The sequence below is a fragment of the Dryobates pubescens genome, chromosome 33 (genome assembly GCF_014839835.1).
Source record: "Dryobates pubescens isolate bDryPub1 chromosome 33, bDryPub1.pri, whole genome shotgun sequence".
NCBI lineage: Eukaryota > Metazoa > Chordata > Aves > Piciformes > Picidae > Dryobates > Dryobates pubescens.
The window spans coordinates 8941301-8968692 of NC_071644.1; the positions used below are offsets into that span (position 1 = coordinate 8941301).

The 27392-nt window shown below is 57.4% G+C and overlaps 1 protein-coding gene across 2 annotated transcripts in view; it reads left to right on the top strand.

Moving 5' to 3' along the window:
* PRDM16 (PR/SET domain 16) overlaps positions 1-27392 on the top strand; it is a 283417-nt gene that overhangs the window by 245452 nt on the left and 10573 nt on the right. For both annotated transcript variants that reach the window (XM_054175853.1, XM_054175854.1), the window contains exons 5-11: positions 2577-2679; positions 8633-8831; positions 10710-10857; positions 11971-12124; positions 15558-16959; positions 20727-20814; positions 25590-25759. In XM_054175853.1, the coding sequence (XP_054031828.1) occupies positions 2577-2679; positions 8633-8831; positions 10710-10857; positions 11971-12124; positions 15558-16959; positions 20727-20814; positions 25590-25759 (2264 nt within the window). The remainder of the gene's footprint in view (positions 1-2576; positions 2680-8632; positions 8832-10709; positions 10858-11970; positions 12125-15557; positions 16960-20726; positions 20815-25589; positions 25760-27392) is intronic.

The following is a 27392-nucleotide window of genomic DNA, read 5'->3' on the forward strand; positions in this document are numbered from 1 at the left end:
AAACCTGGGGGGTGGGGGGGAGAAGGTGATGGAAATTCTGCTGAGGATTGTGGCAAGTGCAGGGATGGGGCTGTGCAGCTTGGGGCATCCTGTAAATTGCCGTTACATTTAATGTCTCCAGCTGACGGTTCGGGCTTGTGGCCACGGCACTGCTGCTGCTTTGACCATGTCACTTAAGAACGTTCTCGGCCTTTTGTGCTGGGCACCGCCGGGCTGTTCGTACACTAAATAGTAAACCATTTGCAGCTGGAGCTGCAGGAAGGTTAGAGGACGCTTAGGAGAGAAGAAACGGAGGCGACTGGAGGAATCCCAGCCCCCGGTGCGGGCTGCATTTACCGGAACGGCTGCGTTCAGGCTGCCCCGCGCTAAGCGGGGCTGCGTTCCCCGAGGTTTTGGCGGTGATCGCCTCCTTCCCTCCCCGCTGCCCCGGGCACAGCGGCAGCAGCTCGCAGTCGCTCCGGCCTCAACTTCCCTTCCCTTCGGCTCCGTGCCGCAGCTCCCGGCCCCGGCCCTGCCAGGGAGGAGCCCCGGGACCGCGGGGGATGTCCTCTGGGGACAGGGCTGTGCCGCCAGCCCCGCCGCAGTGTCCCGCAGCTGCTGAGCCTCGCCCGGAGCCAACAGGTTAGGAGTCCCCTGGTGTTCCCCGGGCTCCCGCTCGGCAGCGGCCGGAGCCCCGCGGGCGGCCCCGCCGGTGTCGGGCGGCCGCGGCCGGGCCGGGGACACCCCGCGGGCGGCGGAGCGGAGCCGTGGGCGGGCGGAGCCTGCCCCCTGCTGGGGCGGGCTGGGGCCGCGCTGCCGGCGCCGGGATCCCGCCGCTGCCGGTGCCGCTGCCCGGGCGTTTGCTGGGTCTGGACTGGGCAGGGTGGGAGTCCCGGGGCGGGGGGCGGCTGCCGGTGCTCGCCCTGCCCGGGAGACAGCGCCTTGTGCCGGAGCGGAGCCTCCGCGGGCGCTGCGGGACTGACCCGGGCGTGCGGGGCCGTGCTGCGGGGTCCGGGGCTGCTCGTGTTGGCTGTAGACCGGTTTCCGTGTTTGGATTAAAGGGTGGGAGGCAAGAGGATAGGGCCAGGCTCTGCTCAGTGGTGCCCAGGGACAGGATAAGGAGCACTGGGCACAAACTGGAGCCCAGGAGGTTCCATCCGAGCAGGAGGAGAAACTTCCTTGGTGTGAGGCTGCTGGAGCCCTGGAGCAGGCTGCCCAGAGAGGTTGTGGAGAGATTCCAACCCCAGCTGGCCATTGTGCTCCTGGGCAAGCTGCTGTGGGTGCCCTGCAGGAGCGTTGGTCTGGGTGCTCTCCAGAGCTCCCTTCCAGCCCCACCCTGCTGGGATTTGAGGATTCTGTCTGTGCTCTTTTTTTTTTGGGGTACCTTTTTTAAGTACCTTTCTGAAGGATGCTGTTTAGAGGGCTGCAAAAATCTGCATTAGAACCACAGCAGTAACACCTTGTGCTTGACAGAATCTGTCCTTAGGCAGCACTGAGGTGGTGCTGGTGGTACCCACGAGCAGTGTGTGCCCAGGAGGGCAGTTTAGTTCTCCATCCATACAGGGAACCAGCAGCTCCGAGCCTGCTCCTACGAGCAAGCTGCTGGCAGCACACATCCACCCCACAGACTCTGCCCCTCTGTCAGCAGGAATGAAGCTGTTGGGGTCCTCTTGTGTGTAACCCCAGTGTCACTGGGCTTGTAGCCTTGGCTCCTCTTTGGTTTGGGACACTCCAAGTGTCCTTTAACCCACGGTCTGCACCCCTGAAGTGGTGTGAGTGGGGTGTGCAGCTGGGGCATGGCCTCTGCCCTTGGTCACAGCCTGGTTCTGGTTTGTCCTCTGGTGTAAGGGTGAAGGTTTGGGAGGGTGGACAGTGCTGTATCAGTGCATCCTGGAAGGCTTGGGAGGTGGACAGTGCAGTTGTTGGTGATCCAGGGGAGCAGTGCTGAGCTCAGTGCACCTGGGGAGGTCCAGGGGAGCAGTGCTGAGCTCAGTGCACCTGGGGAGGTCCAGGGGAGCAGTGCTGAGCTCAGTGCACCTGGGGAGGTCCAGGGGAGCAGTGCTGAGCTCAGTGCACCTGGGGAGGTCCAAGTTCTGTGTGAGATGGGAACTCTGAGCAAGGACAACCTACTCACCTGGCATGGTTCAGATCTTGTCTTTAGGGGTCAGCTCCTCAGGCTGTAGGTGAGAACACTGCAAAACAGTTCTGAGAGGACACTGGCTCCACTCTCTGAGCATCAGGCCAGTCTGGGCTTAGAGAAGAGGCTTAAGTGTGTCCCTTCCTTGGGTTCAGTCTGCCCCTGGCTATCACAAACCCCCTGAGCTGACAGGAGGTAGGGCAAACAATGGGAAGGTTTGGTGTAATTCCAGTGAGAGTGGCTGGTACCACAAATGCTCCTTCCTTGTCCAACCACATGAGCTGCTGACACAAGTGGAGTGAAATAAAGGCAGAAAACAAGAGCTCTCAGTGGCAATTATCCCACAACTCAAGTGACAGCCTCCCCTGTTAGCTGGGATAATTGGAGTTGGTGGTTAAAGTGTGACATGCAAGGCCTTGCATATTTAACCTGTCTCTCAATTTCTGTTTCTGATCCCCAGATCTATTATAAAGTTATTAAAGAAATTGAGCCAGGAGAAGAGCTCTTGGTGTATTTGAAGGAAGGTGGTTATTCCCTTGGGAACATGGCGCCCAGCATGGAAGGTAAGGTCTCCTTTTGCCAGACAGGACCTTTCTGCACCTCTCACCAGCAGCCCCAGCAACGCTGGCAGCCTCAGCCAGTGCCAAACTGGGGCAAACCCCTGGCTGCTGCCTGCCTGCCCCTGCTGAACTGTCACTGTGTGCCTGTTTTTGCCTGGTGAGAGCAGCTGCTGGCAGCAAGAGTCTGCATTAAGCTCCAGGCACCCAACAGGTGAATTTGCTGCTCCCCTGGGAGGAGCAGTTTGGGGCTGGGTAGGACTGGAGGTGCCCTGTGTTGTGCCCAGGCTCCCCAGGTTTCTTTGGGTGTAATGAAAACGAGCCAGGCCATCCCAAGGCTGGCAGGGCACTGCCCTGCAGAGCTTTGGATTCTTTCTTTTCCTGGCCCATGAAGGTGGGGGTGAAGCACTTCCCTTGGCACAAGGAGCAGCATGGAGCTCCTGCTCAGCATCCTCTTAAGCTGTGGAGGGCTTTGGTCCATGAGTGAAGGGAGTGACCAGGCAGGGAGGGCAGCAGCTGCTGGCTCACCAAGGTGGCAGGTTTGGGGGTTTTCAGTATTTCCCTCCCCCCCCAAAAAAATAATAACTTTCTTATTATTGGGGAAGAGAAGGCTGCAGGGAGACCTCTGCAATTGCAGGGTCTGCAGGCAGGCTGGGGAGAGACTGTTCAGAAGGGCCTGTGGGGATAGGACGAGGGGCAATGGATTGAAACTGGAGCAGGGCAGAGTTAGGTTGGACATCAGGAGGAGGTTCTGCACAGGGAGGGTGGTGAGACACTGGAACAGGCTGAGGCTCCATCCCTGGAGACATTGGATGTGTCCCTGAGCAGCCTGGAGGTGGACAAGCTGCCCTTTGAGGCTCCCTTCCATCCTGATGCAGTCTGTGATGTTTTGAGACCAAGACAGAGAGATGAATCATTTCTGCCTGCAGGGATGCAGTAACCCAGGGCTGGTTTGGGTTTTGGTGCCAGGGAGAACTCGGAACCCTCAGCACTGTGCTTTGCACTTCCCTTTCTCCCAGGCTTTTATCTGAAGCAGCCAAGAGTGCTGCTGGTTCTCCATCCTCCTCCCTGCACAGCCTTCAGCTGTCTCTTCCTGCTCCTGTCTGCTCCTTTTGCCACATAATTACTCCCAAATTATAAGGAGCCAACATTCAGGATTTGACTTAATGTTGTTATATTCCACCCCCCCCTCCTCCCCCTTTCCCCCTCCACCTCGGGCAGTGCTCTCTTCCTGCTGCCTCTGTGCACCCCTGTTCCGAGCCTTAAATTAAGGAGGAAGAAAAGGCCAAATTGGTTCAGCACAAAGATAATTATCATTAAAAAAAGGGGAGAAAAAAAGGGGGGGGGGGAAGAGAGAGAGAGGAGAGAGAGAGAGGGAAATCTTTTATCCAAACCCCAGCCAAACCCAGCAGACCCCTTATCACTGCAGGAATTTTGAGTAGGGCACTTGAACTCCTTTGAGATTGGAGTCTGGTAGATTAGCATGTAGATGCCACATAATTGTGTTCCCCTTGGTTTCTCTGAAAGCTATTAGGCACTGATTTATTTCCCCCCCCCCCAGTCCCCCCCTTCCCTGTTACATTCCTGCTTTGTCCTGAGTGTTACTGATGGAACTTGAGATAGGCACCGCACACACCACGGCTCTGGCAAACGAGACACGGGGAGCAGGCAGCGATTTTTGTCTGACTGGCGTGGTGGTGGTGGTGGTGGTGAGGTTTTTCTTTGCCCCCCTCCCCCTTTTTTCCTTTTCTTTTTATCCCCTTTCTCCCTGTGAGATACCAAAGCAGCAACCTTTTGTGAAGGGCAGCGTCTGCATCCGTGGTGCTGAAAGGAAGAGGGGGAGAAAAAACTTTAATGAGGACTTGTTCCCAAGGGCAATATTTTTAGTTTTGGTGCTTAAAGAAAGGGAGAAGGAGGGAGGGGGGAAAAAAACCCCAACCCAAACCCAAACCAAACCCCCCCACCCAAAACAAACAAGAAACAAACCCAACACAAACCCCAGCTCCAACCTCAATGCACCTGAAGGCTCCAAGCTGGGGACACCTGCTATGGACACAGAAATAGACAGCAGGGCTTCTGGAGCCTGCCTGGGGCTCCCAGGGCTTTTGGTCAGTCCTCTGGGGTCATCTTTTCACTGAAATGCTCTTTTCCCCCTCCAAACCCCAATGCTCTGCAGCAGTTGCATTTCTCTTCTTGGCATCCATCTTCTAGAGCTGCAGCTCAGTATCTGCAGAGGACCTGCAGGCAGGCTGGGGAGGGGCTGTTCAGAAGGGGCTGTGGGGATAGGATGAGGTGCAATGGTTTGTAACTGGAGCAGGTTGAGGTTGGACACCAGGAGGAAGTTCTGCACAGGGAGGGTGTGAGACACTGGCACAGGCTGCCCAGGGCTGGGGTTGAAGCCTCACCCCTGGAGACATTCGAGATCAGACTCAACGTGGCCCTGGGCAGCCTGCCCTGGCTGGAGGTGTCCCTGCCAAGTGCAAGGGGGTGGCCAAGATGCCCTTTGGGGGTCCCTTCCAACCTGATTCCACCTGTGAGTTGTTTTCTCCCTCTGAGCAAGCTGCTGTGGTTGGTGGTGGCAAAGGAAGGTTGCTGCTGCAGCAGGAGCCTGGACAAAGCAGAGTTCTGCCAATGAAATCAACCTCTGACGGGGCAGCTCCCCAGCTTCTACCAACTGCACACTCCCTGTGTGAGATCTGGGGCTCTGCTGCCAGGGGAACTAGAAGAAAAGCCTCTTCAGAACTATTCCTGAGGCTGTTGATGGGGTTCAGCCTACCCTGTAATGCCCTAGAGAGGACAGAACCACATCCCTGGTGACAGGCAGTGCTCTGCTCAGGTGTCTGCTCTGGAAGTGGGGCTTGGAAGTTGTCCATCTTCACCTGGGCAGGTACTAAGTTCCTCTCCATGGCTACTTCTCCAAACTCGAGGTGGATTTCTGGCTCCTAGAGGGTATTTGAGGTGAAAGAAGATAAAATCAATCATTTGAATCTCCAACTGAAGTAAGAAGAATTCCATATGGATTTGCAGGGGTGATGCTTTCTCTCTGAGGTCAGAAGAAGAGAACAGAGTAAATCTACTTCCTCCATTCCCTGTTTCCAGCTTTGGGGAGTTGCCAGTTTGAGCTTGAGAGATGCTGGGGGGGCTGCAGGAGCATCTTAAGAGGTGAACTTGCTGATCTGGAGGGCTTCCAGTCGCTTCTGCAGGAGGTCATTCTCTCCTTGAGCCACCTCTGTGTCTGCAAGGGGAAAACATTGGATTTGAGGGGTGGGCTGGGAGGTGCCAGAGCAGTTCCAGCAGTTGGCTGGAGTTAGGGAGGGATTTATCCTGGTACTCCACAGCTCTGTGGGCTGCATGAGTCAGATGAGCTCCTGCCCACCTCCTCCTCTAGGAGTGCAACAGAGAGCAGGAGTCAGGTCACGTTTGTTAGTGCCACTGACACTTGGGAGTGCAGCTTGACATCTGAGGCTGTGAAAAGTGAGGGCTGCAGCAGATAAAGCCCTGGCTCAGAGCTGATGTGGGGAGAGATGGCACAAGGAGATTGTGGCCTCAGCCTCTGCAGTGCCTGCCTTTGGGACACTTGGTGCTGTCAGCCTTGTGTCCTCTCACCCCAGCTCTGGACGTGTGGGGGGCTGAAAAGGTACCAAACACACCTAGTCACAGCCCCAGCCCCTCCCCACCTGCTGCTTTCCTGCTGAGAACGTTTCTGGTCCATAGCTGTGCAGGGAGACCCTGCTGGGTGCTGGTGTGAGCTCCGTGCTGCTGGTACCAGTCCAAGGCAAGAGCAGGCCAGGCCAGGATGCTGCAATTCTTTCTTGCTTTCCTCCTGAGAATCAGCCTGGGTTATTCTGATGGTGGCTGCTCACAGTATGTGATACTGCTAGGGAGGGTTTTATATCCTGATGTCCAGGTTTCCCTCCCCAGGGACATCAGTGCCTGAGGGACAGTCTGGTGCTGTTCTGCACCATGCTGCACAGCAGAATTTCTCTGAGGGGCAGAGCAGGGCCTGATCCCCTTGGCTGTGAGGATGCTGCTGGCAGTTCCAGAGGATCTGATCTGTCAGAAGGAGCTGAAATGGGCCAGAGCTGGGCAGCTTCTTCCCTGAGCTCTCCTTTTTTAGTCACAATCCCTTTTCCCCTCCCAAAGGAAAGTCGTCACCCTGCTGGATCGTACTTCTCTTTGCATCCCTCTCCTCTGCACTTCAGGAGCTGCTGGAGCAGCTCTGGATTTCACTCCTGCAGGGTGCAGCACCACAGGACAAGGCTCAGCTGCTGCTCTCGTGGTGCTGTTTGCTCTCTTGAGCTGTGTCTGACTTTTCCCAGCCCGTGGGCACGGCGATACTTTCCGTGTAGGTGGGACCAGGTTGGGTTTCATCTGCCTACAGAGCTTGCTGCTGCTGCAGCTTGGGGGATCTCCTCTTTCTCAGTCACCACAGCAGCAAGTCACAGGCTGATGGTGTGTGCAGGGGCACAGGGCGAAAACCACAGCCTGGGCTTGCAAAGGCTTCTTTGAGAGCAGCAGAGGAGGGAGAGCAGTGCCCGAGCGCGGGCGGTCGCTGGGTGTGAGGCTGCTGTGCCCCTGCTCAGCTCACACCTGGGAACAAAATTCACCCTGATTTATTCACACCCCCACTGCAGACCTTGAAGCACAGCCTAGGTGGCTGTAATGCATAGAGTCCTACAATGGGTTGGGTTGGAAGGGACTTTGAGGGTGACCTAGTTGCAACCCCCCTGCCATGGGCAGGGACATCTCCTGCTAGATCAGATCCAACCTGGCCCTGGGCACCTCCAGGGAGAAGGCATCCACAGCTTCCCTGGGAGCCTGTTCCAGTGTGGGCCATGGATTCCCCCTTTAGAGTAAGGGTAGGGAGACACTGGGACAGGTTGCCCAGGGAGGCTGTGGCTGCCTCCTCCCTGGAGGTGTTCAGGGCCAGGCTGGATGAGCAGCCTGGGCTGGTGGGAGGTGTCCCTGCCCACGGCAGGGGTTGGAGCTGGATGATGTTGAAGGTCCCTTCCAACCCAACCCATTCCAGGTTTTTACCACAAGCTCTCCTTTTGAAAGCAAAGTTGCCAGAAAGAAGGGATCAAGCTGAAGCCAAAGCAGAGCCCAGAGGGGGACAGGGCCATGCGGCCCCAGCGAGCGAGTGGTGGCTGGGAGCTGCTGTGTCAGGCTGGCTGCAGGGTGGAGGAACCCAGAGCTATCCTCAACTCCCTCCCAGAGGTTGATCTCCTGGAAAATTTACAGCTCTGAGCCAATTGTTTGGCTTGGCAGGATGGTCAGGATGCTGCCTTGTAAACTTAATAATAGCTGCCCTCTTTTTAATTTGTTTGACCTTGACTACAATAATTTATGCTGTGCAGAGCAGCCTTGCCTGCCTCTGCTTTTAGAGAGAGAAAAACCCCCAACAGCCCAACCAGCACAGCACCAAAGAACGTGGCTCCTTTCCCCCTCCCTTCCATGCTGCTCAGGCTTTGGGCTCCTCAGCTGTGGTGGCACACTCTGCCCCTGCAGCTGTGTGAGGATGGTGTTGGGCAGAGATCTTGTTAGGAAGGAGCTCCCCCAGGCTTGTGCTGTGCCCTTTGGCTGAGGGTGCTTTGGTCTTGCTCTTTCTGAGGATGAGCTCAAAGCCCCCAGCTGCAAACACAGAGCCCCAGCCCGGCCCCGCTCTTCGGTGTAGCTCCTGATCCTTGTGGGTCTGCACACCTCAGCCACAGATCGAGATCTCTCCTGGTTGTGTGATTCACTGTTTTCCTCTCGATGCTTAAAGTGAAAGCAGCCTGGTGGCACAGCCCTGCCTCGCTCTGCCTCCCCTGTCACTCGCAGATGTCCTCTCCCCGGGCGTCTCTCGGCAGATCCCCGCTCCTGCTGCGTTCTCTCGGCCAGCCCGGCGCTGGCTGAAGGCCCCCAGGCTGCCCTGGGGCTGCAGGTGCAGCCGTGCCAGGCCCCTTGCTGTCTCTTGCAGAGGAGCACACATTCCGCTGCGAGGACTGCGACGAACTCCTCCAGTCCAAGCTGGACCTGCGGCGGCACAAGAAGTACTCCTGCAGCGCCGTCAGCTCCCTCTACGAGAGCCTCAACGAGGAGATCAAGCAAGAAGGGCTGGGAGATGGGCAGGTCTATGAGTGCAAGGACTGCGAGAGGATGTTCCCCAACAAATACAGGTACCAGCAGGTGGCCAGGCCCTCCCCTGGCCTCCCCTCCTCCGGCGCAGCCCTCTCCGCGGCTGGGAAGTGTGGCGCCGAGGTGGAGCTGGGGGACAGCTCCCACAGAGAGATCTTTCCTTTCTCCAGAGGGTTAAGGAATCTCCTCTCTAGGATCCTGCAGTGCCCCTGAGTCTTGCACAGCCTTGGATTTCACCCTGGTCTCGCAGGCTGATGCTTTTCATCGCTGGGTGGTGGAACCCACAGCCCATTGGGTTGGAAGGGAGCTTTATAGATCATCCAGTGCCAGCCCCCCTGGCGTTGACAGGGACATTAGTGGCAATTTGAAGGTTAAATGATTGTTTTCTGAGCTCCCTGGGGCTTTTTCAGGGCTGTGACAGGCTGCTAGACCTGTAAGAAAAGCCTGAGAAGGGGAGCAGGGGGAACCCCAGGCCAGCTTATTCTGCAGCTCCTACTTGTGTTGCCTTGGGCAGCTCCAAACAAGAATTCAACTTCTCTCTCTCTCTTTCTCTCTCTCTCTTTGTTTAAAGAAAAAAATAATCATTGGGGCCCAACAATTTTTGACCTGAAAGTTTGCATCTTCCAAGAGTGAGCTGACTGACAGTCACCAAGTGCTGCCTTAGAGCAGGGATCAGGATGGACTAAATGACCTTCAAAGGTCCCTTGCACTCTGTCACCTTTGAGCTTTCAGTGGTTCAATAGTCAGAGCCAGCCTGAGGAAGCTGAGGGCTTGGTTTGTTTCCAATCTTTGTAGGATTGGGGTGGGTTTGGGGTGGGTTTTTTTGCATCCTGAGCCTTTAGGGTCCAAGGTTTTCTCCCCAGCAGCCTCCAGCACTCAGCATTTTGCTGTTCATTCCAGCAGTGCGTTTGCCACCTCCTCTGAGCAGCATCCCTGTGCTTCCTGGCTCCCCCTTGGGACCTGCAGCGGCCCTGGGTCCCTTTTGCAGGGGCTGAGAGAGGAAGGGACCTGAGAGGTGTAGGATCTCCAGCCTGCTTGGTCCCTTTCCCATCACTTGGTCTTGAAGAGCGTGTTTTCCCAGCCTCCACACCTGCCCCCCTGCCAGCAGCAGAGGCTTCCCTGGGCTGCCACACCTCGCTGGGTGCCCAGCAGCACGCTGCCTGCCCGTGCATCAGGATGGCGCTGGGGGAAGTGGAGCATCCCTGTGCCTGGGAAGCCCTCCCTGCCCTGGCCCCCTTCCAGCAGCCTCTCCAGGTTGCCATCGTGCTCCTGGGGGAAGGAGGCTGCCAGTTGGCAGAGGCTGGAGTTGCTGAGTTCAGGACTGAAAGATGCCTGACATTTGCAAGTGAAATGTGTTTGCACCTGATCAGGTTTCTTCCCACCGCTCAGTTGCTGTGTTCTGGGAAGCTGCAGGCTTCATGCCTGTGAAAACAGCACCAGGATAGCTCAGCAGCAGCTCTTATCTTGTTTTTCCCTGTGGGGATGCCACAGAAGCCTTGGCCACAAAGTGCTCATTTTTCCCTTCAGGAACCTGCAGGGCCAGGGCTGGTTTTCCTTTCCCTACCTGTAAATGGCCTTGGGTGTCTAACAAGAAATGGCACCGAGCACAGGGACGCTCTGGGGCAGAGCAGGGGTCTGGGGCAGCCTGTGAAGGAAATGCCAACAGCAGAGAAGGTGTTTGCATAGTGCTGCACCTCTGGTGGTCGGTGTGCTCCTCACCTCCTTTTCACAGAGACTTTTGCAGCCCTGCTGTATGGGAGCTGCCGGCTCTGGAACCCCCCCAGCCCCCTCCAGTGCTTCTCTCTCACCATCTCTGATCACCTTCCTTGGTCCAAACCTCCCAACACAGGGCAGGAGTTGTCTGCCCTGGCTGTAGGTGCCCAGCTAAGGTGGGTGCTGAGGAGCTCTCTCTTCCCCAGCCTGGAGCAGCACATGGTGATCCACACAGAGGAGAGGGAGTACAAGTGTGACCAGTGCCCCAAGGCTTTCAACTGGAAGTCCAACCTGATCCGACACCAGATGTCCCACGACAGCGGAAAACGGTTTGAATGTGAAAACTGTGTGAAGGTACGGGGCAGGGCAGGGTGCCCAGGGCCAGCTGAGCCTGCCACAGGGTGCTGGGGCCTGGGCAAAGGGGCCTGGAGGACGGGTGAGCCGTGCTGGCAGGGTTTGGTGGCCTGGCCGTGCTGTGGAGCTTGGTTACAGAGGTGCTCAGCTGGCCTCTGCACCTCCCTTTACACGTGGAGCTCAGCCTGGCCCCCAGCAACTCACCTGTGGCCTTTGCCAGTGTCCAAACCCAGGTCACTTGGATGCTGGGGTGGTGGGGGAGCACTGGGGGGGGGGCAGATGTGGGTAAGCCAGGAGATGTCCAGCTGTGAGCACCAGGGCACACTGGGGAGCGTGAAGCAGCCTGGCAGGACACAGCTCAGCCCTGATTCCTGCAGGTCAGGCACTGGCACAGGCTGCCCAGGGAGGTGGTGGAGTCCCCATCCCTGGAGGGGTTCCAGAAACCTGTGGCCATGGCACCTGGGGCCATGGTTTGATGGCCATGGGGGTGTTGGGTTGATGGTGATGATCCTAGAGGGCTTTTCCAGCCCAAACAATTCCCTGGTTCTGTGACTATCTGCATGCAGTGGGTGCAGACCCTCCGGGGGTGCTGGTGCCAAACCCCCAAACAGAGTCACAGAGTAGCTTTGGTTGCAAGAGACCTTCAAGCTCATCCAGTCCATCCTTCAACCTAGCACTGCAGGGTCACCACTCAGCCATGCACCCTGTGGTAGGATGAGGGCTAAGGGATATAAACTGCAGCACAGGAGGGCAACCTGAGGAGGAACTTCTGCACTGTGAGGCTCACAGAGCCCTGGAGCAGGCTGCCCAGGGAGGTGGTGGAGTCTCCTTCTCTGGAGACTTTCAAGCCCTGTCTGGATGTATTCCTGTGTGACCTGAGCTGGATTCTATGGCCCTGCTCTGGCAGGGGGGTCGGACTGGAAGACCTCCAGGAGTCCCTTCCAGCCCCTGACATCCTCTGATCCTCTTGCTGCACCACCAGACCCTGCCAGCTGCACTCAAGCTTTTCCCCTAGACGCCAGCTTGCACTCAGCCATCTCCCAAGTGCCCTTCCAGCTGAACCCCTTCTCTCCTAGGGTTCTGTGCCTTGCCTGAAGGTGTTTCCTCTCCCAGGTGTTCACCGACCCCAGCAACCTGCAGCGGCACATCCGCTCGCAGCATGTGGGCGCCCGGGCGCACGCCTGCCCCGACTGCGGCAAGACCTTCGCCACCTCCTCGGGCCTCAAGCAGCACAAGCACATCCACAGCACTGTCAAACCTTTCATATGTAAGTTGTCACGGCCATCACCCGGCTCCGCCTCGCCCTGTAATTGCCTGTATCCTGCGGGGGGCACCCCCGGGGAGGGGCTGTAATTGTATCGGCTCGGAGCGCAGGATGAAATTCCGCAGCGATTTGGGCTGCTTGGGTTTGGTTTGGTTTGGTTTCTCCTCTTCTTTTTCCTCCCCCCCCCTTTGCATGCTCCCTGTTTTTTCAGTAAACATTCCTGGCAGTTTGTGACTTTTCTTGACAAGTTAAAAGCTGAGGCTCTCAGCAGTCCTCATATCTTTTCTTTCACTCCTCTCTCTCCATCCCCCTCCCCCCCCTTTCGTTAATAATTTCTGAATGCTTCACCTTGGGGACATAAATAAAGAGCTGACACCAGCCTGCTCGAAATGGGTTTCAGGGGTGCCTCAAATCCCTCAGCTGTTGTAAAGAGTTTGGAATAGTCACAAGAAACAGTCGCTGGAAAGGAGGAGGGGGGGAGAGGGTATTTTAGAGGGGGGGTTTCCTTCTTTATTTGCTGCACATTTCATCCAGATAATGCCTGGGAGCCAAATAAAGAGCAGGTAACCACGGCCAGAGTGCTCTCTTCAGTGGAGCATTTCCAGGAGGGGATTTTCCCCTGAGGGCCGTGCAGCCCCTCTCCTGGCATGCCCAGGGCCGTGCAGCCCCTCTCCTGGTATGCCCAGGGCTGTGAGGTTGTTCAGCTCCTCTCCTGGCATGCCCAGGGCTGTGAGGTTGTGCAGCCCCTCTCCTGGCATGCCCAGGGCTGTGAGGTTGTGCAGCTCCTCTCCTGGCATCCCCAGGGCTGTGAGGTTGTTCAGCTCCTCTCCTGGCATGCCCAGGGCTGTGAGGTGGTTGTTCAGCTCCTCTCCTGGCATGCCCAGGGCTGTGAGGTGGTTGTTCAGCTCCTCTCCTGGTATGCCCAGGGCCGTGCAGCCCCTCTCCTGGTATGCCCAGGGCTGTGAGGTTGTGCAGCCCCTCTCCTGGTATGCCCAGGGCTGTGAGGTTGTGCAGCTCCTCTCCTGGTATGCCCAGGGCTGTGAGGTTGTGCAGCCCCTCTCCTGGTATGCCCAGGGCTGTGAGGTTGTGCAGCCCCTCTCCTGGCATGCCCAGGGCTGTGAGGTGGTTGTTCAGCTCCTCTCCTGGCATCCCCAGGGCTGTGAGGTTGTGCAGCTCCTCTCCTGGCATGCCCAGGGCTGTGTGTTGTGTTAATTGCCACAGCACCTATTGGGTTGGGAGAGCTGTGCAGGACAGTGACTTGTGTCACCAGAAAGCTCTCAGAGGTTCAGGGACCACTTCCTGCCACTCCTCAGCGAGCAGAGCTCAGGCCCAGGAGGGGATCTGTGTTTGATTGCAGGCTTTGATGTCCTGCCGGGGAAGCCACCGAACCCACCTCTGCCTTTTATTGTGCTGTTTTCCCTGCTGGTGTAATGGGAACAGCATGGCAGAGTGTCCTGGGAGAGAGGTTTCATTAGTGTGCTCTGAGGTAATCAGCTGGGTGTCAGCAGAGGAAGAAGAAAGACTCTTCTTGCTCCTTCTGATGCAATCCTTCACTTGGCGACGGGCACATGAAAGAGCTCCTCGGGATCCCCTCGCATGGCTGCAGCCAGATGAGTGATTCCCCCTCATAATCTCCTCACTCTCACCTCATAAGAATTAGGGAGTTGTCAGTCTGCATCAGTGTGAGAGCCAACTGCAGGCTGGTCCTGCCTGCTGCAGCCCTGCCAGCTGCACTCGCATGTGGGAATATGGAACCCATTAGCAGCTTTAGGGGAGCCCCGAGGAGGGCCTTGCTGGGAAGTTTGTCTTTCCCCTTAAAGGAAGGAAAGAGTGGGGCTGGGGCAGGGTCTTTGCTTGCTTGTTTGTTTGTTTTTACAACGTTGTGCTTGGAGGACTTGGATTCAGCCCTTGCCTGCTGCCACCGATGTCCCTTCCCTGCCTCAGCTCCCACGCCAAGCGGTGCTAACAGCAGCTCCCTGGTGTCAGGAGTGTGTTAATTCCCTGGCAAGTGGAGTTTATTCCTACCTTGAAAGAGGCAGCAGATAATAAAAAGTCAGAGTGTTTTGATACCTGGAAAAGTTTGGGTGGGATTTCTGCCCCCCCTGCTTTGCCCAGTTCCTGCCACACCACAAAGCCTGCAGGTGAGAGAGGTCATAAAAGCTGCCCCTCTGAAAGCCTGGCGTTTGCAGGTCGTTAAAGCAGAGGCTGAGGCAGGGTTGGCTGAGGCAGGGTTGGCTGAGGCTGTCTTGCTGATGCAAGGTCTCACCCTGCTCCAGCCTGAGCAAAGCACTCCCAGCCCATCCCCGTGGGGGCATTCAGGAAGGGGCAGGTTTGGCTCAGTGAGGCAAAGGTCTGCTCCCTTCAGCCTCCCCTGCCGTGTCAGCTCAGCTCAGGTTAGCATCAGCCTTGCTGTCTGCATTGAAAATTCCCTCCCCCCAGGAACGTCTGAGCAGGAATCCCAGAGTGCCAGGGTGGAAGGGACCCCAAGGGTCCTCTGCTCCAAGCTTTCTCGGTGATGGAGTTGCAGTGAGCTGGCCCAGCAGGCTCTGAGGCTTCAAACTGAGCAGGGCAGGGGAATCCGCTGCTGCCCTCGGGAGGTGTCTGCAGCACAGCTCCTCAGGTTTCTGGAGAGAGTCTCCTGCTGAGGGCTGCTCTAGGCAGGAGCTTTCTCCCAAGGGAAAGGTAACTCTGGGATGTGGCCTCCTGAGTGATGCTAGGACTCAGACAGAGCATTGCTTGCTCTTGGCTGCTCCTGGGGTCTTCCATCCCACGCCTTGTGGATTCCCAGGGCTGCCTCTGCTGTCTCTGAGTGTGGCCAAGGTCACAGCCTGGTTGGGTTTGGTCTTGTGTGTGACTGTTTAAAGAGGGCAGCAGCTCTTCCCAGACTGATGCAGGCTGCAGGGGTCAGCTGCATTCAGTGCCCTGATGTTATACCAGGGGAGATGAAGCACAAGGAAACTAAACCCTGTGCCCATGGCTCCCAGGTCACCTCTCCTGAGCAAGCAGTGACAGGATGAGAGGAAGTGGCCCCAAGGTGTGCCAGGGGAGGGTTAGGTTGCAGATTAGGAAAACATTCTGTCCGGCAGGAGTGGTCAGGGACTGGCACAGGCTGCCCGGGCAGGTGGTGGAGTTCCCATCCCTGGAGGTGTTCATGAACTGTGTGGCCATGGCACCTGGGGGCTTGGTTTGGTGGCCATGGTGGCGTTGGGTTGATGGTTGGATCGATGGCCTCGGAGGGCTTAATGGTTCTGGAGGGAAGCCTTAGCAGGAGGAAGGTGCAGCTGAGGCCCCAGCGCTGCCTCTCGCCCGGCACAGCCCGCGCCTCCCCTCGGCTGCCTGCAGGGGTGTCAGGGTGGGAGGAGGGGAGGGGGGGCCGGGGGCTGCGTGCTGTTAATTTCATACTGCTCTTGTTGCTTGGCTTCTGTTGATGCTTTAGGTGAGGTCTGTCACAAGTCCTACACGCAGTTCTCCAACCTGTGCCGGCACAAGCGGATGCACGCCGACTGCCGCACGCAGATCAAGTGCAAGGACTGTGGGCAGATGTTCAGCACTACCTCCTCCCTCAACAAACACCGGCGCTTCTGCGAGGGCAAGAACCATTACCCCCCGGGGGGCATCTTTGCCCCCGGCCTCCCCCTCACGCCCACCTCCATCATGGACAAGTCCAAGCCCTCTCCCAACCTCAACCACGCCGGCCTGGGATTTAACGATTACTTTCCGTCCCGCCCGCACCCCGGGGGTCTTCCCTTCTCGCCTGCCCCCCCAGCGTTTCCCGCCCTCACCCCGGGGTTCCCGGGGATCTTCCCCCCCTCTCTGTACCCCAGGCCCCCCTTGTTGCCTCCCACACAGCTGCTCAAAAGCCCCCTGAACCACACGCCCGACGCCAAGCTCCCCAGCCCCCTTGGGAACCCGGCGCTTCCTCTGGTCTCCGCAGTGAGCAACAGCAACCAGGCCGCTGCGGGAGAGGAGAAGTGCGAAAGCAGCCTGGAGAACTCCTACCTGGAGAAGCTGAAAGCCAGGAACAGCGACCTGTCCGACGGCAGCGACTTCGAGGACGTCAACACCACCACGGGCACGGACCTGGACACCACCACCGGCACCGGCTCCGACCTGGACAGCGACGCGGAGAGCGACCGGGACAAAGCCAAGGAGAAGGGCAAGCAAGCGGAGAGCAAGCCGGACTTTGTCAGCAGCTCCGTGTCTGCCGGCTCCACCAACAGCACGGGGGAGATCCCTCTCTTCTACTCTCAGCATTCCTTCTTCCCTCCCCCCGAGGAGCACCTGCTGCCCGCCGCCGGCGCGGCCAATGACTCGATCAAAGCCATCGCCTCCATCGCGGAGAAGTATTTTGGGCCTGGCTTCATGGGGATGCAGGAGAAGAAGATGGGCTCGCTCCCCTACCATTCCATGTTCCCCTTCCAGTTCCTCCCCAACTTCCCCCACTCCCTCTACCCTTTCACGGAGCGGACCCTCAATCACAACTTGCTGGTCAAGGCAGAACCAAAGTCACCCAGGGACCTCCACAAAGTAGGCAGCACCAGCTCGGAGTCGCCCTTCGATCTCACCACCAAGCCAAAAGAGATTAAGCCGATGCTGCCCCCACCCAAGGTGCCGCCGGCCCCCTCCTCGGGGGAGGAGCAGCCGCTGGACCTGAGCATCGGCAACCGCATCCGAGCCAGCCAGAACGGAGGGAGGGAGCCGCGGAAGAACCACATCTATGGGGAGAGGAAGCTAATGGCAAGTGAAGTCTTACCCAAGATTTCCCAGTCTCAACTGCCTCAGCAGCCATCCCTGCATTATGCTAAGCCATCACCCTTTTTCATGGACCCCATCTACAGGTATTAACATACCCTGCCTTAAGGCTTTCCTCTAACCAGCTCCTTTTGCAGCTGCCATCGCCTCTGCGGGCAGGGGGGGCTGGGGGGCGCCGAGGAGGAGTCCGTTGCCTTCCTCCCGCCCTTGGCGCAGCGCCTCCAGGTCTGTGAATGGAAAGGGCTGAGTCATGGGAAGGTCTCTCCATCAGTGTGTGTGAAGAGCCCCCCAGCCCCCCTCCTGGTGTTGATAAAGAAGGAGCTTGCCCTATTTCAGGCCTCTCCCACGAGCCAGCCCTAAGATGGCACTTCTGCTGCTGGGGACATTCCAGAGGTTTGATTCGATAAGAATGCAGAGTTCAGCTGCCTCCAGCCAGGGCTCTCATGGCTTGGGAATGAGTCAGGAGCCCTGGGAGCCTGCAAATGCAACTCTCCCACTGACTGCCTCGATGGCCTTTTGTCAGCTGCTTCACCTTTCTTCTTCCCCACCCCCCTCTGGTTTTTTCTGTCTTGATTCCCCGTGGTGGAGCTCTGTCCTCGGTAGGAGCTGCTGCTGTGGGCCCAGCCTCTTGCACTGAGTGAGTCTGGCGTGAGAAGTGCTGTGTAAACACCTGGGAGCGTGCAAACAGCACCTGGGAGCGTGGTGTGCTCCGGGTCTCACGCTGCCTGCAGGCTCACCTTGCCTGGGAGGCAACAAAAGGCTTCCAGGTTTGCTGCAAACAAACCTGGAGTCAGACCCAGTTTGTTCTGTCGTGCCCAGAAGGAGCTGCAGGTGTAGAGCAGCCTGGCAGGGGGTTGGACCTGGCTGTCCTTGAAGGTCCCTTCCACCCCAAACCATTCTCTCATTGTTCTGAGGCTCCTGGTGAGGGTAGCAGTAAGTCTGTGTCTTACCCAGCTGGGTGCTGGCACTGCCTCTGGTACCTCCCGCTGCAGGGGGATGCTCTGGTCCTGTGGCAAATACAGCCCAGGCTTTTCAGCAAGGCCCAGGGAGAAAAGGTGTCCCAAAGCAGCCTGATTCAGGCATGAACAGGGCAATTCATCCCCCTGCAGGAGATGGGTGATGGCAGCCAGGCCAGCCTGTGGGCTCCTGGATTGGCTGCCTCGTTGCCCAGCCAGCTCCTGCAGCAGGTGGTTTGTCCTTGTGTTCCTTGAGCTCTGTGTGAGCAGGGTGAGCCCTGCTGTGCTCCAGCCCTCAGGAAGGTGAAGGCACAAGCTGCAGGAGCTGGAAAGGCTCCTGCTCAGCACAGAGTCAGGGTGTCAGCACCAGGCTGGCTTGCCTGGGTGTTCAGAGGGCTGCTGTGGCCTCCACCACAAGCAGGCCAGGAGAGCAGCACCTATGTCACTGCCAGGCTGCTGGTGTGTGGCTGATAACTGTGGGAAAAAATGATGTCAGTGTCTGGCCAGGCCAGAGAGCTGTCAGCTGAGCTGAGGATTAGAGCCCTCGCTGCTAGCAAAGCCCTGGGGGCTGCTGCTGTGGCTCTTGCTTTCCATCTGTGATGGCAACAGGCACAGCACAGCCCAGGGTTCTGTCTGGGACCCACTGTGGTCATCTCCCCTTGGAGAAAGGAAGGAATGATGTAAACAGCCCCACAGTGATGTGTGTAAAAAGGACTTCTGGAGGGGGGGGGGGAAGTAATAAATGGCTAGAGGAGGGGAAAGCTTGGCCTGAGCTCAGGGCCCTGCCACCTCTGGGCGTTCTCAGCAGCAATGCTGCAATAACATGGGCTGGAAGAGATGCTGCCAATGCAAAGAGCAGCCCCAGGAACCCCGGGAAGGTCCAGCAGACAGGGGGAAGTGAAGGATGGGGACATCACTGCTTGCATTCCAAGGCATGCCTGGAGTTCAGTGCTGCACTGAAGCAGCAAGGCAGTGGTGGAGCTGCTCAGAGCAGCCTCCTGCCGGACCCAGCCCCCAGCGCCCTGCGTTTGGGTTCTGAGCCTCTCTTTATCAGCTTCTCTCACATCGTTTGGCTGCTTCCTTTTGCTCCCAAAGGCCACTTAAATCCTTGGCATTTTCTGCTGGTGATCTAACTGACTGCAGGCAGCCTGAGGGCAGCGTTCAGCTGGGGCTGGGCTCGGTGAGCGTCTCAGGCCTGCTTAATCCTGAGGTGGCTGCAGAGCGGCTCTGAGCAGGCTGTGGGGACATGAGGGTGTTGGTGGTGCTCTCATTGCCCCACAGCAGGAGATGGCAGAGCTGCATGCAAGGTTCTACATCTGTGGTGCAGGAGGGGTTGGCCCTCCTGATGCTGCTGCCAGGGGCCAGCAGGCAGCCCCCGGGCATCGCCCTGGGCTCAGCACATTGGTGAGGGGAAAGCTGCTTCACAGATGGCATTGGCTTGGAAGGGACCCTCAAAGGTCATCTTGTCCACCCCCCCACTGCAGTCAGCAGGGACACTTCTCCAGAAGGTTGGACCAGGTGATCCTTGGGGTGCCTTCCAAACTGCAGTCTGTGGTTGTGTGAACCAGGGCAGGCTGCTCAGGACCAAGTTCAACCCTTGAATGTCTCCAGGGATGGGGCCTCAAGGCAGCCTGCTCCAGTGTCTCACCCCCCTCCTCGTGCAGAACCTCCTCCTGATGTCCAACCCAAGCCTTCCCTGCTCCAGGTTCAAACCATTGCCCCTCATCCTATCCCCACAGTCCTTCCCCTTCCTCTTTGCTCTTCTGCCTTGTGTCAGGGAGAAGCTGCTTCTGTCTGGCTCCACAGGCTCTGAGGACTCCTACCCAGCACAAACACCTTCCCCAGCACAGCAGTTCTGTCTGCCCTGCACTCCCAGCTCTCCTCTTTCCTTCCACCTAAGAGAAGTTCAGTGCAGATCAAAGGCAGCACTCTGCATGAGTGGTCTGTGGAGCTCAGGGGGGGTTTGCTCCACACCAACCAGCTGAAATGCAGCAGGATCCTTTGCTGTCCTTTGTGCCCTCCTGATGGAGTTCACATCTCTCTGGCTGTTGGATTGGTGCTGGTTTAGCTGAGGTGGCCTCCAGTCCACAACTGCATCCACTGGAGGCACTTCCCTCTCACTTCCCCCCCCAGAGGACCTTTCAGTTTCTGGTTTGGTGATTCCACACCGTGGGCTTCCCTGCAAGGAGAATCTTTGGTGAACTCAGAGCCAATGATCTCCAAAGCAGAAGCCTAAGCTGCTTGGATCTCCTCTGCACAGGAAGGGTTTGAGCAGGGGATGTTGGGATGGACCAAAGTGACACCAGAAGAGCTCAGGCTCTGAAGTCACTTTGGAGATGTCCCTCTAGATCCTTCTCTTCCTAAGCTGTTGTCCACAGATGCTTGCCAAAGAGCCTCTCAGCTGTCAGGGAGGGATTCAGTGTGGAACACCTCAGGACTGCAGCAGCCTGGGGGCTGCAGAGCCTGGCTCAGGCTCAAGCCTGTCTCAAGACCAACTCTCAGACACATTCTTTCCCATGCAGTGGCTGCCTGCTGTGGACTCCAGAGCTTCTCCCACTCACCCATGGCTTTGGCTGCAAGAGTAGGGCTTTGCATGACCTTTCACCACAGCAGAGGCTTAGGAACCACTCTAGCAGAGGCTCTCACCTGGGAAGATCCAAGTGTTGGCTGAGGCCTCAGTCTGGTGTCTGCACCACCACCCCCAAGGCAGGGGCACTCTGCTGTCATCTCGTTTCCAGGGCAACTCCTGGGTCAGAACCTGCAGCATCCAGCAGAAGGGGAGAGAGATGTTTGTGCCCAGAGGAGAGCAGCCCTGTGTGGCTGCTTGAGCCAGCTGCAGGTGCTGTGGCTGCTGGTGCTGCCCTGGTTGGTATGTAACCCTCTGTGTTGTTGTCCAGCAGGGTGGAGAAGCGGAAGGTGACAGACCCTGTGGGTGCCCTCAAGGAGAAGTACCTGAGACCCTCCCCGCTGCTTTTTCACCCCCAGGTAAAAGCAGAGGGGTTGTGGGGTGCTGTTGGGTTGAATGCTGAGGGGTTGGAGGTGCAAACAGGTCGCCTGGGGCAGAGTCTTTCTCCTCCAAGGACCTGATGGGAAGCTCCCCTCTTGTCCACCAGCTACCTTCAGATGTATTTGGTTTCACAGCTGGCTTGGGGCTGGGGGTTGTTCTGCTCTGCTGAGGTTGGGGTTTTTTGGTGTGAGCAGCAGCAGGGATGAGCTCAGGACACCTCCCCTGGTCTGCCCAACTCCCTTTCCCAGGCCTACATCATTCTTCCTGCAGAAGCCCTGCTGCAGTCACTTGGTGTCAGTGCAAAGTGGAGCAGGACTGCCCAGCCCCCAGGCAGTAGCATTTTCCACCTGTCTGATGCTCCCTGACATCACCTAGGAGGTGTGAAAGAGCAGGGCTGTGGAGAGCCAGGGGGCAGCTCTGCCTGCTCCAGAAGGTGCCAAGGAGCTTGTGTCCTGTCCCTCCTGCCCAGCTGCTCCTGGCAGCTCCCAGCTGTGTGCTCCCTCTGCACCTCCTTCAGCTCTGCGTCGCTGCAGGGCAGTGGGAGCTGCTGCTGGCCAGCAGTTTGCAGTGCCCTGGGAATCTCACCCCAGCAGTGCAGCTGGGCCAGGCCTTCATCCAGGGCCTTGGAAAGGCACAGCAGGGACTGGTGCAGCCAAAACTGCTGTTGAGAGCCAGCCCAGCTCACACAACCAGCAGCTGAACTCCCCCAGAGGGATGTCACTCCTTGTCCTTTGGGTTCCTCCCTCCACAGTGGCACTTTGGGCCCTGGTTCAGTGGTCTTAGGTCGAAGCTTGGACTCAGAGATCTTGGAGGCCTCTCCCACCAGAAGCAATCCTGTGAGCCTGTAACACCAGTGGTGTCCTCTCCAGGCTGACAGTCACCAACCTACCCTCAGTCTCTCCTGCTGGGAGCTGGTCTCTGGTGGTTCTTCTGCTCTCCTTCACATCCACAGGCATTGTTCTCCTCTGACCATGTTTCCCACCTTAGGTAAATACCCTGCAGGTTTGTGGAAGCTGGATCCTGGTGGCTTTCACAGCTAAACTTAGTTCCCTCATTGTTTCGCATCAGCCTCAGAGTTTGGTTAATAACTTCCCCTGATTTTCCCTCGGTAGGGGCTGGATAATGGTGACAGGCTGGCCAGGAACATCCTGTGTTTGTGTGAGTTAGAATGGTGGGGATGGCTGCCTGTGCAGCAGCTGATAGCAGGGAGGAGCTGGAGTGGCACAGCCACCCAGCAAGAGACGATGAGAAACACGCAGAGCCCGAGCAGGGGCAGCCCTGGGCTGGGAGGTGGTTAACATTGTTCCTGCAAGCCTGACCACGTCCTCTTCCCATGGCAGGGAAAAGACCTGGAAGCTGTGGTTATCTCTAAGAGCTTATCACACAGAGGAGCTGCAAATGTACAATCCCTCGAGCCCCAGGCTTCCTGGGAAGGGACTTTCAATGGTGTGGGTCCCCCTTGGTCTGGGGAGCTGCTGTTCCCATGCTCTGCAGAGCAGAGAGCAGCCACAGCTCGTGTCTAGGACCAGAGAAGGGTTTGGCTTGGGAAAGACCTTTCAGGTCATCCAGGCCAACCACTCTCTAACTGGACCGAGGCTGGTGCTGAACCGTGGCCCCCAGCACCACATCTCTGCTGCTTTGGAACCCCTCCAGGGATGGGGATTCCACCACCTCCCTGGGCAGCCTGTGCCAGGCTTTGAGAGCCCTTCCAGTGAGGAAGTTTGGGAAGTCAGTGAAGAACTTGTTTAGGAACCTGGGAGATTTTGGCTGCCAGCTCCCCAGCCAACACTGTCCTGGATCTTGCCCTAAGGAGTTGTGTTTTCATGGGCTCCTTGCTTCCATCTGCTTCATTAGCACCAACACCAGGTCACTCGAAGCACAAACCACAGAATCACAGCGTGGCTCAGGTTGGAGGGGACCTTAGAGATCATCTCCAACCTCTCTGCCATGGGCAGGGACACCTCTCAGCTAGGCTTGGTTGCTGAAGGCCTCCTCCAACCTAGCCTTGAACTCCCCTGTGGAGGGAGGTCTGCTCCTTTCCTCCTGTGCATCATTCCCCAGCCCCCAGAGGGGACCCTGTGTGGGATGTGACCAAACCAGAAGCCATGCTGGGGACTGAGCCTTCAGGGGCTGCTTTCTCCAAGTGACTCCCAGGCCACGTTTGCCTCCTCAGCCAGCCCTGGGCCGCAGCTCCTCCGCCCCGCCGGGAGCCCTTCCTCCACTGTCTGTTTTGCATGAGGCCCTGGGCAACATAACTAAATGCTGTAACTTTTTTGATCACTTAATGGAGGACCTTTTCTTCTCACCTGTTCAGTTCCTTTTCTTCTCCCTTTCTGCTGGATGATTATAACCAGGCAGTTGTTCCCTAAATAGCCAAAGTGCCTCTGCCGCTCGGGGCCGAGCCCACGGCTCTCCAAGGCAGCAAACATCTCCTGCCTAAGTGCCTAAAGAACAGGGCACAACAAAGGAGATCTGCAGGTACTGCAGCAAAGGGCTGAGTGGCACAGCTCAGAAGGATCCAGAGAGCATTTTTGCTGTGATGGTTTTGTTACATGACTGGCAGCTGGGGCAGAGCTTTCGCTGGAAATGATCAAGTAACCTTTTCAAGTGGCTGCTGCTAAGTGTTACTTACTATTTATCATGGGCTGGGAGCCTCCAGCCAAGGGGCTGTGGATCTATTATGGGCAAATGGGGTTTTTACTACTCCTCTCTTTTATTCTTGGCTGGGTTGGGTGGTTTTTTTTTTTTACAGCTTATGAATGGTTGTCAGCCCTCCCCAGTGTGTTCTGGGGTGATTAAGACAACTTCTCCCCCCTTCTTCTTTTTTATTTAATAGTCCTACATTTTAAACAATATCTTGGCTCTCCTTCCTCCCCCCTCCAGCCCGGTTTAATAAAGTGTAAACGTGCAAAAGGTCAGCCCTTCCTCCACAATAGAGCATCTCCCCTTGATAGATGGCTTCCTACTGCCTTCCGCTCGCCGCCCGTCCCCGGCTCGGGCTGACTGCTCCAGCCGGGCTGCTGCTCCCCCCAGCGCTGCCTTCTCTCCTGCTGATGTCATCCGCGGCGAGCAGGCAGCTTTATTGCTGCCTTGTTTGTTTTAGCCCTCTTGGCTGCTCGGGGGCTCGCTAAGTGCTCTCAGGAGTGCGGGGAGTGGAAGGTTGGGGATGTCAGCGCGGTCCTGCGAGCTGCGCTGCTCTCTCGGGCTCGGATTTCCTGTTTTGCTCTCATGAAAGTAAAACTGGGGTGCTCCAGGGGTTGCTCTGCACACAGCTGCCTGGGGCCTGGCCTTTTGCTTTGCTTTGCCCCTTGCTCTTTCCTTTCTGCCTTTCCCCCCTTTCCTTTCTGCCTTTCCCCCCTTTTCTTTCTGCCTTTCCCCCCTTTTCTTTCTGCCTTTCCCCCCTCGTTGTGTTTGTTGCCTTTGCCTCCTTGCCTGTTGCCTTTCCCCCCTCGCTGTGTTTGTTGCCTTTGCCTCCTTGCCTGTTGCCTTTCCCTCCTCATTGTGTCTGTTGCTTTCCTCCTTGTCTGTTGCCTTTCCCCCTCGTTGTGTCTGTTGCTTTCTTCCTTGTTTGTTGCCTTTCCCCCTCGTTGTGTCTGTTGCCTTCTTCCTTGTTTGTTGCCTTTCCCTCCTCATTGTGTCTGTTGCTTTCTTCCTTGTTTGTTGCCTTTCCCCCTCGTTGTGTCTGTTGCTTTCTTCCTTGTTTGTTGCCTTTCCCTCCTCATTGTGTCTGTTGCTTTCCTCCTTGTCTGTTGCCTTTCCCCCTCGTTGTGTCTGTTGCTTTCTTCCTTGTCTGTTGCCTTTCCCCCTCGTTGTGTCTGTTGCCTCTCCCCTTCTCCTGCATCTCCAGGTTTTTCCCCTGTCCCTCTCTCTGCTGTGGGATTCCATCCAGAGTGCATGAGAGGAGGTGGCTGTGGCTCAGTGGACAAACCACAGCTGCCAGGGGCCCCCAGAAGCCTCCTGTGTGGTGTCACATCTCCAGCCCTGTGTGCCTGCCACCCCCACCCAAGCAGCCTTCACCCTGCTTCTAGTGGTGCTAGAACTCCTCCAGCTCAGCCATGTCCCCCCCATGCTCCCTTGCTGGCTTCTGAGCTGCTCTTGCAGCAAATGAAAATGTTGAGCCCTTCTCTGTGCAAACTCCCTGTGGACCCACTCCATCCTGAGTCTGATCTTCACTCCTCCTCCCCCCAGCTGCTCCCTCCTCACCCCCCAGCCTCCCTTTCTCCTCTGTCTTAGCTCTCTGATCATGGTTACACGTTGCCCTGTGCTCACTCCCACTCCACTCTGGATCCTCCTGCCCCGACAGTCTCCATCCTCTCTGGCCTTGCCTTGCCCACAGCTCACCCATGCAAGGGTGGTGGATGCTGCAGAAGAAATCAACCCTCTTGCTTCCAGTGTTTTGAGCCCGAGGAGAGGGTTTGGGTGGTGAGTTCTGTGCCCAGCAGCTGGCTGCAGGGGCTGATTTCGGTGTCCCCCCTGGGAGCAGGGAGCCCTAGTGTACTTTTTGTCTGAAATGCTGAAGGTAAGCACATGGCCCTCGCAGAAGGCCACCAGGGGCCTCCTGTCTGAGCTTTCCTGCTGACTGCATGGCTTTGCCAAGCCTCTTCCCTGTGTTCTCAGAGGCCACTTTCTCTCCCTGCTTCTGGGAGCGAGGGCAAAGAGCAGCAGCAGGCTGCGGGCATCGTCCTGGCGCTGCGAGCCGTGTTCGGTGCTTTGGGGGCTGGTGTGACTGGAGGTCTGTGCCTTGTGCTCCTAGATGTCAGCCATAGAAACAATGACGGAGAAACTGGAGAGCTTTGCAGCCATGAAGGCAGACACTGGCAGCTCCCTGCAGCCCCTTCCACACCACCCCTTCAACTTCCGCTCCCCGCCGCCCACGCTCTCCGACCCCATCCTGCGCAAGGGCAAGGAGCGTTACACCTGCAGGTAAGGGCCTGGCACCCCCCGGGGCAGGCTGAACCCCCAGCTGCTGGGGGGCACCCCCGGCAGGGTCCCCACCCCCGGCAGGGTCCCCAGCCCCCCAGCAGGGTCCCACCCCAGCAGGCAGCAGAGCAGCTCCCCACGGATGCCTTCGCCGTCTGGCCAGGGGTGGGAGGAAACCCAAGGAGCAGCAGAATTAGCCCAGAGCGTTCTGGTGACTAATTCCCCCTGCAGCCTCTTGTTTTGTCTGGTAGCAAATCAGCATCTTGTGTTTTCTTTGTAATTTTTAATAACCTTGAGAGCAGATCTGGAGACTCTCAAGCCAGCAGAGCTCTCTCCAAGCCAAGCCTCCCACGTGTGGCAGCCAGCGCTGAGCTTCACAGCCCCAGCTGGGCAGCAGAAGGGAATGGCTCAGTGGCAGGCAGGAAGCAGCATTCCCTGACACAACTGTGCCCACAGCAATCCTCAGGGGTCCACTGCAGCTCCCAGGGCCCCATCCCCGGGGAGCAAGCCCCTGGGTCTGCTTGCCCAGGTCTGCCCAGCGCTGCTCCAGCTTCCCGTGGCGGCTCCCACGGCTCTCTCCGCGGGGACCTGTCGTGTTTGGTGCATTTCTTGTGCTCAGCTGTGCCACAGATAGGCTCAGATTTTAGCTGAGTGTTGAGGAATGGGAGGTTTCTACCCACAGCAGGGACTAGGCTTAGGTTTACACCCTCAAGTTAACATTTGGGGGTGCACTGCTGGGGAACATCAACCAGCTCTGTGGTTAGTGGAGATCATGGCTCAGTGGCACTGGAGACAGGGCTGAAAGCAAGGGCAGAAGCAGTCTGCTGGGAGGTGTCCCTGCCTGTGGCAGGAGGTTGGAGCTGAATGGTCTTTAAGGTCCCTTCCAACCCACACCAGTCCATGATTCTATGATCTTCAGGAGAGGTGCTGGAAGTCCCTGAAATGAAGGAGGACTACTCACTGTCACCCTTCATCCCTTGGTTCATTTCCCAATTCATGGTTTAATTTATTCCTCCTTTCCTTTGGAGTGAACTGGGGCTCCAGATGCTTGGGGAGCACAGCCCCTCCTCTGCCTTCAGGTCCTAGTGCTGCACTCCCTTGTTCTAAGCAGGTTCCCAGAGGTTTATCCCCAAAGCAGTCACTCAGTGCTGCAGCTTTTGGCCAGAGGAAAGTTCTGTGAGTTGTGAGAAGGATGACCAAGGACATTCTGCAGGATGAGCAACCCAAGAGAGCTACAAAGGAGATGTGGAAATAGCTCAAGGGGTGGACAACGTGGATAGGCAGTGAGGAAACCTTGCCCTGAGGCAGGATGGAGGTGGTACTGAGTGCAGGCAGTGAGGGGCAAGCAGGAGGTTCTTGACACAACCCAGAGCTCAGCAGAGGACTTCACTGCCATGGGAGCTTGGGGATGTCCAAAAAGCTTTGAGAACATTAGGTGGAAGAAGCTCAGCAGAAGGGCATCAGAGTGAGGGGAGTGCAGCTGGGGACATCTTGAGGGCACAGCAGGGCTGGAAGCCCTCTGCCATGAGGCCAGGCTGGGAGAGTTGGGGTTGTTGAACCTGGAGAAGAGAAGGCTCCAGGGAGACTTTTCAGTGCTGAAGGCAAGCTGGGGACAGAGTTGTTAGCAGGGCCAGGA